This window comes from Triturus cristatus, chromosome 1_1 (assembly GCF_964204655.1).
Source record: "Triturus cristatus chromosome 1_1, aTriCri1.1, whole genome shotgun sequence".
NCBI lineage: Eukaryota > Metazoa > Chordata > Amphibia > Caudata > Salamandridae > Triturus > Triturus cristatus.
In genome coordinates this window covers 686,390,274-686,402,297 of record NC_140579.1, presented here as the reverse complement: position 1 = coordinate 686,402,297, position 12,024 = coordinate 686,390,274, and the positions used below count along the sequence as shown (strand labels likewise).

Below are 12,024 nucleotides of genomic sequence, written 5' to 3'. Positions count from 1 at the left end.
TCATGGGTGGAGATTTCATGGATGGGAGGAGTAGGTGGTCTAAGCGGATAACTGGTCAGTAAGGGGGGTCTGGTCAGAACCCCTTATAACTAGTTATCGCTGACTACGGGAAGTGTACCCATGTAGAGTGGCTACTTCTTCCCTGTAGGAATCAGCTGGGCGCGGCGTGTGTTAGAAGGTGGTTTTGACACTATGGGCCGCCCGGATTTTTTGATTTTTGAGCACCTACTTGTTGAGCTTTTACTGTGGGGGAGCCTCATAAGTTGGGACTCACCCACAGTGAACTCAGGATGTAAGAGACTGCATGGGGATTTTACTGGTGTTCCCCTGGCTTGACCAGGCCACTGCGCAGCAGCTGGAGTAAGGGACACCGGGCTGGTTACATGCAGACACATGTGTACATGCGTGTGCACACGTGTACGGGCTGCGCAGGGGAGATTCCTAGCGTGCGCAGTCCAGGAGCAGCTACAAAGTGAATGGTGTGGCAGGACTTATGCAGTATTGGATGGTGATATGGAATAGGCTTTATACGCTGGAAAGAAACATGCCAGGGAAAGTCAGTGAGTTTTACTGTGTTTTCACTTCATTATTTCCCTAAGGCAATGTGGGGCCCATGGCTAAATTAACTTCCACAAGGCCTACAGTTTCCAGACATGCACTAAAGTCCATTGTATTGGAGGTGAAAAGAAGTATTCTGCAGAGTCCAAAGTCATATTTGTACTGCTTTTGGGTCATCCAGAACTGTCATATTTCTGTGAGCCAGCCAGGACCAGACCCAGGCGGAGGGCTGACCTCAGCTGGATGGATTGATAACCTTTCTTCCACAAGCTAGGGCCCCCTCTCCAGGAAGAGAAGATGGGAGGGGCGGGCTACAGGCTCATCCATCAGCAGCTGTCACTGGGTGCCAGGCACCAGGCTGCACCAAGGAGGGAAGGCAGCTTGGGCGTCTGAAAGAATAACCTCTCAAGGGCTCAGCCAGCCTTTAACGCCTTCTAGGCTGGAACTTATGTTCTACAGCTGAGGGTGTGCTATGAAGTGCATCACGGAGTGAAGGGCTGAGTTGGGGGATGTCTGGAGAAGGGCATCCCCTGGAGGTGAAGTGGTGTAATTGCACCGAAATGCATTTACTATTGGTTATTTCTTTTTAGGTGGAATGAAAGTCACATGTGTAAAGTGAGGTACCTGTGTAAGGTGATGTTAAGCTAAATGGAGTTATGTTGCTGGACCTTCCTGCTAGGGGGTCTGGCTGCATTTATGTAATCCCATGCTTTTACCTGTGATTCCTTTTAAAGTGAAGAGGCGCACTGCAGGAGAAGTGTAGTTGCCAGGAGTACTTCTTTTGAAGGGACTGTAAGTCACATGTGTAAGGAGATGTCATAAGCCAATTGGGGCTATGTTGCCAGACACTCCTGCTAGGGTGTCTGGCTGTATATGCTCAATCCTGTGTTTTCATCTGTGATGCCTTTAGGGGCTGTAATTGCAATGCATTCAAATGATCAACCAAGGTGATGAGTACTGTCATTCTAAAGTGTGCGTAAACATGGATTCTTGCTGCTGCGCTTAGGTGAAGACCCCAGACTGCTAGCCCTTAAGATATAGAGGTGCATACTTTATGGTCAGTAGGAGATGCTCAGTCAGGGTCATGTGTCACCAAGGCAGGTTTACCCCTTTTTAATGCTTGTTGAGGTAATGGGGTGGGTCGCCACTGGGATGGTGCCAGTGCGCAGGGCCCTCGCTCCAGGTTATGTTCAACTAACTGCATTGGGGGCAAGTTGATGTGCATACATGGGAGTGGTGGTACTAGACCCCACCCCCCCTGCGGGAGGGGTGGAGATGTTATGCAATGTCACAAAGTAATTCCAACAGCTTATGTATATTTGTAAATTGGTGCATAGTATTGAGTGGTGTGTGTGTTTAATAAATGTACTCTTACTTTTATAAAGCAAAGTACAGACTGGACAATCAATTATTGAGTGTTATTTTTGTGCACCTGCAAATGGCGATTACTAGCCCACACCACCTCCCTTGAGTAAGCCTCAGACTGCTCTGCAACGCTACCCTCTGAGAGTCAGGCACTACAATTGGGTGTTTGGTTCCCAGTGAAGGACAAATGTAGTCATGTTATTTGTGCAGGCCACACAGATGCTGCCTCGTTTTCCAACAGTACCCCCTTACCCTGACTAGACGCAAGGGTCCCTATTTGTCGAAGGTACCTACCTCTGCCAACTAGAGACCCCCAAATCTAACAGTATGGTAATAGACTGTTGCATTTGTCCAAGAGAGAAGGCACTGCCAACAAGTCATGTGTGTTTTTTCTGTGCAAGGGCCATGTAGTAACCTTTAAAATAATTAATTTTCATCTGTTCACGAAGTCCAGCTTTAAATTTAAGGGAAGGGGCAGGGGCTGAATGCAACACCGTTCCTCTGGAGTAATTGCATTTAATACATAGCCTAGACTAGAGCATCCCACCTCCACCCACCCTCCCCCGGACCCTCAAGGTGCTGCTTATATGCAATAGCAGTCTTTTAGGAAATTAGCCTCCCTTGCACGCGTTTGTTTGGAAAAGTAAAATTCTAGCTGCTATCATCACTGAGTCTATCAGACAGAACTACCTCCTGTAAGCACTACACAGTGCTTTTCTGAAGGCTTGCTATTGAACACTTTGTGAAACTATATGATAAAATAGGCATTCACTTTGCTTGAGTTACTGTACAAGTCGCAGGAAGGGGCCTGGTCGTTCTTTGGCTAAGGTAATAATGGCGTAGGTAGGGGATGAAACTTGTTATTTCTTGTCAGTAAGATGGTGGTGATGTCTGCTCTCTCATGAAAGCATGCTTCATGATATTTCTACATCTGCGCTCTAGTTTCTGTGCTCTGAAGTACCAATTTCAGCTTGTGCCCAATGATTGATCATCGTCTTTGTTGTAAGTGGTCTCTTCTGGAGTTTGTTCATTTTACCTCAAGGGCCTGTCGCTGTCTTGGGAGGCCCATGCGTGTACTGATAAAAATAAAAGCATGAGCAGCGTACTGTAGGATTTCTACCTCTTGCCGCCCATCATCCCCCAAACTTTGGGCGCAGGGGGGTAGGGATTAGCCCTGTGCACTGTGTGACTCCTCTGTGCCACCTATAGGTTGAAAATCAGGAGGGCAAGAACGCACTGCTGCTTTAGCCACCTGTTGGTGTTGATCTGACGGATTTTGAAACAGCTTAGTTTGTACCCAAGTGTTGGAATAAAAGGTCTGATTTGCTCACAGCCACATCGGGGAGATCCCACTACAGTCACTTTAGCCCAAAGTGTGCCCCTTCCACAGCATGATATGCAGCTTGAAAGCCAATAAAGCAAATGTACAATAACACACTAGTGCAATGAATAGTGCAGTGCACCAACAAAGATCCAGCGAGCGCATTGTCTGGGGTGCCACATCCATGTTACAATCCCATCTGATAAAATGTCCGTTCATGGTCATGAACCCAGCAAGTCAGCACATCTAGTAACGCTTAACGGAGCATTTCATTTAAAAGTGTTTGACGATGGCAAGTGTGCTCCTCTAGGAAAAGAGTATGGCCCCAGTGGCTAGAGCTGCCGGCTTTGGAACTCAGGAACCATGTACAAATGCTGGCCTCTGCTCCACATCCTGAGAGTCAGGGCAAATCCCTTATTGCCCCAGTACCGTTAAAAAAAAAGCGTAGCATAATCGGATTCTCTTGTAAAGTGCTCTAATGCCCCAGGGACCAGTTTACACTATATAGAACTGCGAAAAAATAAATAAAAGAGGCGCTCATCTTGAATGTAAGGTGCAGTGTAGACCCCTGTTAGATGGTCTGACTGCTGGACTGATGTAGCAGTAATTGAATAGCGTGGTTAGGTGCCTTGTTCAATTACTGCTGCTGTTGTGTTTTTTGGGGACAGAGGTCACTTGATGCTATTACTTTTATTTCCTTATGTAGGAATATTTTATATTGATACATTTTTAAAGTTACCACCATTGATGACATTTCTGTTGCCCTTCGGTGATCATTACAGTAATGCTGGAGTGGCATTCACTATTTTAATCTCGTCTGTGTCACCGTTGGTGATATTTATGATTGTTTATTCATTTTTGTAACTCGGAATGATTTTCATTGTGGTTGCCACTACAGAAAAGTTTGGGGACCCTGCTATAGAATAAAAAAATAAACAGCGACAATTAGTGATGTTGCAATAAAGCCCCTTTCTCAGGGCCCTAACAAAGTCAGTAATACTGAGCATTATTAGCAGTGGGTACTGTTGTTTACCACTGGTGTCTCAGGACCTCCACTACATAAAGGAATGACTGTTTTCGGCACTTGACTCTGCAGGGTAATGATATCATTAAGGCTGCTGTACATCAAATAAAACGGAGGCAAATAGGCAATTGACTTCTCCTGGGATGAGTTCAAGTGTCATTGGCAACCTTTGTTTACATTTTTATCATAACCTATAATGAGGACAGACTACAACGAGGTGTCACGTTGCTGTGCTGTGTTTGTCATCTGCCCTATTCTCTTGGTGCCACGGGCTGTAAGGCTGGACATGTCAGTAGGGTTTGAGCTGGCGTGACTGAGTTTCCCGCAATGACAGATCAAAAATCAGTAGAGCCCAAAACTAACCATCCAAACTGAAATATTGGGCCTCTCCCAAGTGCTGTCTTTGTTTCTTTAAATATGTTATCTACAGTCTGGCAGTGTGGATAAGGCCAGTGCTTGGGCTCCAAACAGGGAATCCTATTGGTATCAGTCAGTGCTGAGGGAATTGGGTCTGGGAAGTGAATTGAGACTCCCAACAATATCCCAGCACTAGCCCTGCTTATGGTTGGTGTAAAGCCCAAAGGGTAGAGCATTTAGAATTTAGGGTCAAGGAGTAAATCTGGAACCCACAGTTCCAGGCCACAGCAAGGGCTAAAAAGAACATTCAAATGGTTCCAGAATCGAGGAAACCAACGACCCCCATATAAACACTGTCCCAAGTCCTGGGAGGTAGAGGCTTCACCTCTGTGTCCGTTAGAGGAGGACAGGGAGATATGCACACCCCAGGATCATTGATGGCACAACATTGCACACCTAGCACCAGTCTCTGCAGGTCATTGAGCTCTGGCTACTCATTGGCTTGTTAGGCAAGTTCTGGCCGGTTGGGCTGCTAGGTCCTCGTGGCTTTTGGGTGGCTTGACTTCTTCTTGAGGCAACCTCCAGGTTTCTACATTCAGCTGGGTGTACTGGTCTTCCTCGTTAGCGTGGCCAGCTCACCATTTTAGATCGGACAGTATAGCTCCCTCTTAGCATAAGAAAGACAACTAGATAATTATATTCTTTCAAATGGCCCAGTGGTCTTCCATTTCTGCTCTGGGTCCAGGGATCTGGGGTAAGGGGGTCTGCCATTTTTGCTCTGGGTCGAGGGATCCAGGGTAAGGTGGTCTGCCATTTCTGCTCTGGGTGATGGGATCTGGGGTAAGGTGGTCTGCCATTTCTGCTCTGGGTCAAGGGATCTGGGGTAAGGTGGTCTGCCATTTCTGCTCTGGGCCGAGGGATCCGGGGTAAGGTGGTCTGCAATTTCTGCTCTGGGTGATGGGATCTGGGGTAAGGTGGTCTGCCATTTCTGCTCTGGCTCAAGGGATCTGGGGTAAGGTGGTCTGCCATTTCTGCTCTGGGCCGAGGGATCCGGGGTAAGGTGGTCTGCCATTTCTGCTCTGGGTTACGGGATCTGGGGTAAGGTAGAGGTGAAACACTAGCAAGCACTGCTTATTTGGCGTAATCCATCCTGATTTTTCCTATACGAGGGTAAAGGAAGAGACCGCTCCCAAAGGTAGCTCTCACAGCCTCTTCTGCCAGATGCCCATAAACGAAGAAAGAGCAAGGCCAGTGCATCATGAGCAAACAAATAAACGAAATAAAATAAAAATAAGTGTCGGGCCAGAATTTTTCCTGGGAGGAAGATGCACATCGTCACTGCTGCCACTGTGGGTGAAGCCCGCTATGTTTGTTAGGTCTCGCCTGGCGAAAGCAGCGCATGCGCTGCCTCGCCATGGAGAGGACCTTTTGGAATTGATTCAGCCAAAGCTGAATGCACGCACGTCCAGACGGACAAAGATGGCTGCTCTCGCCATCCGTAAAGCTAAACATGCACGCGTAGGGACAAAAAAATGCACGCGCATGTGGACAGCCCGACGCCATCTTTGTTTACTTTTATTAGCGTAGGGATGTGCACACGCGCACGCATTTTTTTGTCTGTACGCGTGCTTTCCATTGTCATGGCAACTCGTCACGCTACCTTGTTTTTATAGCGCGAACTTCACCCGAACGTATCGGGTATCAGAGCGCTTTACATGAACACCAGTTGCGCTACACAAAGCTGTAACTTTTCTTGGCCACGCTGCCTTGTTGATGTTTTTCCTAGATCCTGAAAATTATTTCGTTCTGTACGTTGCTTTAAAGCTCAGCGAACATTTCGCCCCAATGATTGCAAAACCCAGATTGATTCATTTACATGTTTGGCCGCAATCAAGCTTGAAGAGGATTGAATGACTACCACGTCGGCTTCACGGCTGGTACCTACCTCCAAACTGACTTCAGACCACAGAAGTCAGCCCCTTCTGTCGTACAGAAGGAGCGCATACAGGTGCGGGGCAGTGATGCTGGCAAAGGCCTGCAGCTCCAACAATATTTACAGATGGAGAGTTTAAGAGATTATTACCACATCCTGTCAGTGCCACACACAGGGGAATGGTGGGGAGCAGGCTGAGCTACCCGAGAAAGATACTAGGATGCGGCACCCCGTCGGCACGTCCAGGAAATGTGTCCATATGAATGTCCGGCTCCTATGCCTATCATGAAGGAGTGTGTGAGGCAAGCAGCATTCTCTGAATTTTGTTTCAAAGGGCAAACAAACGATCCTAGGAGGAAAACCCATCTTTTCCCAAAAAGGTCCGGACCCATAATAATAAAACTCAAGTATTTATTTTATATTATGAATATACTTTCTTAGCGAATGCTATCTGCTCCCTTCACACAAAACAAACACGTCAGCAGAACTGTCCTTCGTCCTAGATTTCATCTCCAGAAGTGGAATCCCCACCGCGACAGCCCCCACGCCACATCCTACCAGACTGAGGCTGGCGCGTGAATAATTTGCCCCCAGCCGTACGTACCTACGCTTCTCAACCATAGGCATACACGGAAACCTCCTGGGTTCTCTCACATCCTGTCCATATCTGAACAGTGCCCTTTTCAGCAGAAGGACCCTTGTCTTGTCTTCAGCATTAGTCGGTTTAGGTTACGAGAAACGTCCATATCCTCCACTGGCTATCAGGCGGCCTTGTGCCAGGTATAAAGAGGTCAGCGAGTTATGGCATTTTTGTCAACAGCGCTTTGCACGCTGGGAAATATACGCCCAATCGACCAATGACAAAATCAGAACCACAAACCCTGAATAGAAGATACTGTGGCTAAAAAGGCTTTGGTGGTTGAAGGCAAGCAGATCACATGACGTCACCTGGCAGCACTGCTAACCAAATGATATTCCAATAGTGATATGCCGTGAAGTTATGTAATTGTCGAAACACCTTCACTTAACTGATTGTCACTTCCTTGCTTTGCATAAGAATTACAGTCATGTTCATCTCAGACACATCTCGGCTGAGCCATCCACCCACGAAAATAATTTAAACTTAATGCAATGTATTTCTAATTTCCTCCAAGCATACATCAGCGTCCACTTACTTCTGTATGCAGCGCCTGGCCATAGGTGCCAAATGCAATAGCACAATTATCCACTGTTCTTCTGTTTTATCTAGCAACCCATTACAGTGGGAATGTTTGTGCTCATATTTCAAATGTTTAAAAAGCGGAACTGCACCTGACATAATGTAGTCTGTTGTAGGGTTAAAAAAACAAACCAAAAAACAGGCCAAGGTCTGGCTAAGCGTGATCAGGGGCCTCAAGACAACCATGGTTTACTACTTGCCACCCCATTTTAATTTTTAAAAAAAAGCCTAGTTCTGACAAGTGTTGCGGTTATGTTGTGGGACTGCACTTGGTGAGGAAAACCACATGAAGCAGGGCCCTGCGCTGTAAACAGCACGGGTACCTCATAGCAGTTTCTTGTAGCAGCGAGTAGGAAGGCACAACCTCTCTCGCTTTCTCTTCCCAACACAATTACATCACCGGCACACCTAGGCAACCTGACTGCGGAGCAAAGACCGGAAGTAAACAAAGTGACAGAGGGCAGCTCCCCAGGGCACGGAAGCTGGGCGGGGCATCGAATGTTCAACAGGTTTATCGCAGGAAACGTAGTCAGTCTATTCAAACGTGTGCTTCAGAACAGCGCTTTATGAGCGTTTACATTGCGAGACAAGGTTGGAAACTTCACACATGAAAAATCTCTATTTCGGGGATCAAAACGTGCGGATTCCCTAGAATCTGGGGAACAGCACACGTAGGAAGTGAAAATTGGCAAATAAGGGAGATGCTCAGTTTTAACATTTTAACTCCATGAGCCAGATTACCTGAATTCGCTTCACCGTAACATGTCAAACTGAAGCGCTCACACCAATACCAAGGTAAATATACACTTAGTTTTGGGCCAAACAAAAATAAATTTCCGCGACGCCCTGAAATGAGCTTTTTTGGGGGGGCGAATGTTGATAACGTAAAGAAAAAGGGAGGTGCAATTTTGTTTCCAAAAATCCCAGAGAACTCTTGCTCGAGGGGCGACAGTCAAATCTATGACGTCAGCAGCTGTGCGGCCACCATCAGTAAAACAGTAATCCCTTGTGACAAAAACCTAGCCATTTTGGAATCAATCTCTAATAAGGCATTTTGGCAGTGAGCAGTGCTAGCGTAGTGCAGCCTTTAGCCGGCCCAAATCGATGAATGGGATACTAACGTCACACAGCTCAACACAAAGCCCAGAGGGACAGTTTGCAGACAACTAGTATGGAGGTGGACTTCCTGCGGCAGGGCACGCGCATAACATTCTACAGCCTAGCATGCTGAAGAGTTCTCCCTTGACAGGAGCATAAGCATTACCTCCTCGTCCGTCTTTCTGGATGCAGTCCTTATGCAGGAGATTCTAGCAGACCAGGACTCGGAGTAATTAGGATTACAGGTAATTAACCAGGGCATTACTCAGTACACTACAGTGCCCACGGTTACAGAGCAAGCTTTCCCTTCAGCCACTGCCTTTTGCAAGACAACCAAAGACAACTGTCACTTCTCATCTGCTCCTAATATCACAATGAGCTCAACATGTAAGCAGGCGAATCAAAACCATGTAGTGAAGTGCAGAACACTGTACTTTGTTGCTTTTTTGTTACGTTGCACACGGCAAGAATACATACCAGTCAGACTACTCTGCAACATGGTACAAACCATGACACAGCAAGCATTCCAATCAGTCACAGCGTATAGCGCCCCACAAAATAAAAATCAATAAGGATTTCTCATGATTAACCTAAAACAGACTGCAGGCCAACCGCCTGCTGCTCTGCATAACACCACATAAAAATACAGATTAATCCTTTGCGCATCGTGGCAATCCACCGTCTTATGCAAAACCTTCCAAACACAAACATTTATACTGTTTCCTGTCAACTTCAACCTTCACAAGAAGCCATTTGGTGCTCTACTCGCACACAACAGCATTAAGATTGGCTATTATGCCAAGGATACACAACTCTACTTAAAAGCCTTCTCCCCTTTAGGCATCCAAAGCCTCAAGCTTTGCTTGCACATTATTCAGACCAGAATGTCCAGCGCCCACCTGAAGTGCAACCTCATCACCACACAATTCCTGTTATTTGCCAAGAACAATAAAAAAGAAACAGTATAAGCCTGGCTCAATGACATGAACCTGGATGGCTCCAAACCACAACTTTAACTGAATACCAAATCACTTAGATTCACCCTGGACACCACCCTCCCTCCCAAGGAAAACATTGCCAAAAAATAAAGGTGGCCTGTTACGAGCTCTCTCTTCTAGAGATAGTCAAGTTGTCTCTTCCTGAAAGCGACCTAAAAACTGCTGTTCAAGCACTCATACACTTGCATCTGGATGGAGGTAATGCACTCCTCCACAGTTTCCCAAACTCCACGTTGGCACCCCTTAGGGGAATGCTACAACCCACTGCACGTCTCATCATAAACCTTAAGAAATATGATTGCATCACCCTCAACCTGATGGAACTCCCTTCATGGCCGGACTGGGAACAGCAATCAGCCCTGGCCGTCTTCAAAACCAGCTGCATCATTTAGAAAGCCCTTGCTACCAACACTCTTGCAAATCTAGTAGACCAGCTCACCATTGGTTCTCGGTACACCCGCAACCAGGGCACCATGAGACTGCAGACTAGGAAGGGAACAAAAGACAAGCATTGGCATAGCCAATAGGTCTCGCCTTTGGGACCTTTATAAGTATTTAGTTATGCAGCACAATATCCTTACTGCAACAACATTAACTGTTGCATGGCTAAACACTTATAAGGTCCCAAGGGAGAGACCTATTGGTTATGCCAATGCTTTTCTTAGTTATCAGCAGACCAGCATGCAAGCAGTGGTAAATGGTGGATTTAGTAGTGGGGGTTAAATACGTGCTTTCCGGTCGGAAGTTAGATGTAAGCCTGGCTTTGTGTTTTTGCCTGGAGTGGCAGGGTGGTATTCAGGGAGTATTCCCCCAAGAAAAATGTGTCAAATGGTGAATTTTCCTGCACTTTTCCGGGAATCCTGACTTAAGCACCCACACACAACACCTCTATAAAGAAAGATTCACTGTTGTACTGAAAGAGTGATTTACTTCTAAACTTACAGCACAGGAGAACCATGATCTAGGAGTAGCATGGTTTATTGTAAATAATGTTAAATCTCACCTCCATGCATAGTAGGCACATCTTCCATGGTAGTGGCTTGGAAGATGGAACACAAGTAGACATGAGTTACTGCGACTTCTGTCTTGTAATGCCCAGCTCTTCACTTGTGCCGTGCTCACGCTAGCCCGCTCTTCATAATCTCTTAAATTGTCTCTCCCCCCAGGCCTGGCTGCAGCAGTATGGATACCTTCCTCCTGGAGACCTGCGCACCCATGCACAGCGTTCGCCAAAGTCTGTGACGGCGGCCATTGCGTCCATGCAGCGATTCTACGGCTTGAAGGTTACAGGAACTGTGGACCTCCAAACAACCATGTGAGTGCTTGGTGCATTCTCCTGTTGCATCGTTTGTCTCCTGACACCTCTGTTCTCTGCCCATCTTCTCTATCCTGTCTTCTTCCTTTCATATACCCTCTTCTGTCCACACACCTGCAGTACAAAACCTGTGCCCCCCCCCCCCCCACATAAGATTGATTACCCAAAAAACACTAATCTTCACCACTTATTAGGTGTCAGATGGGTGTGAATGTTCAGGAACAATTAGTCTCCTGTTGAAAGATCATGTGGGAAACTTGGGGGTGAAAACTACCTTTTGGAGGCTGGTGCCGAATATTCCACAGCTATACGCTTGGGGAATCACCTGGCGCACAGGTTCCCCATGGACTGGTAAAGGACACTAGAATAGCCTGAGAGTAGGACATGAGTCAAGAATCCTCCCCTGTGCTGCTGCACGGTGTTCCCCTGAGATGCTCTGCTGGTCTCCCCTCCACTTCGTGGACAGAGTGGCCCTTTGTCTGATGGTGACTGGACACCTCGGACTGCTGGAGATCTGTAAGCAGGCATGCATACTGGGTTAACACACAGGATCACTAATCCTGGGGGGTGAATCCTTTACACATGTTATGGGTGGGTTCCCGGACCGCCGTGTCGTTCTATCAAGTGAAATAGGGATTGGATCTGGTTTATAAATGTTGCAACCCATTCTGCTGCGTTCCCTTAGGGAAGGATTCCAATGGTCAGCGCCTCACTTTAGACCTATATGTTCTGCGCAGTCTACACTACAAACAAGCCATTTAGGTCTGCTAGCTAGTACAGGAGCTCCTAATTTAGGAATGTCGGAGATCAGGAGTGTATCTGGCATGACGTTAATA

At 46.8% G+C, this 12,024-nt stretch overlaps 2 protein-coding genes across 8 annotated transcripts in view; one reads left to right on the top strand and one right to left on the bottom strand.

Annotated features, from left to right (window-relative positions):
- Positions 1-12,024, bottom strand: part of LOC146870885 (syncytin-1-like) — a 401,244-nt gene that overhangs the window by 90,352 nt on the left and 298,868 nt on the right. The window lies entirely within an intron of this gene.
- The window catches only part of LOC146870886 (matrix metalloproteinase-14-like), a 350,496-nt gene that overhangs the window by 136,244 nt on the left and 202,228 nt on the right, over positions 1-12,024 (top strand). For all 6 annotated transcript variants that reach the window (XM_085647106.1, XM_085647107.1, XM_085647109.1 and 3 more), the window contains one exon: positions 11,040-11,188. In XM_085647106.1, coding sequence (XP_085503232.1) covers positions 11,040-11,188 — 149 coding nt within the window. The remainder of the gene's footprint in view (positions 1-11,039; positions 11,189-12,024) is intronic.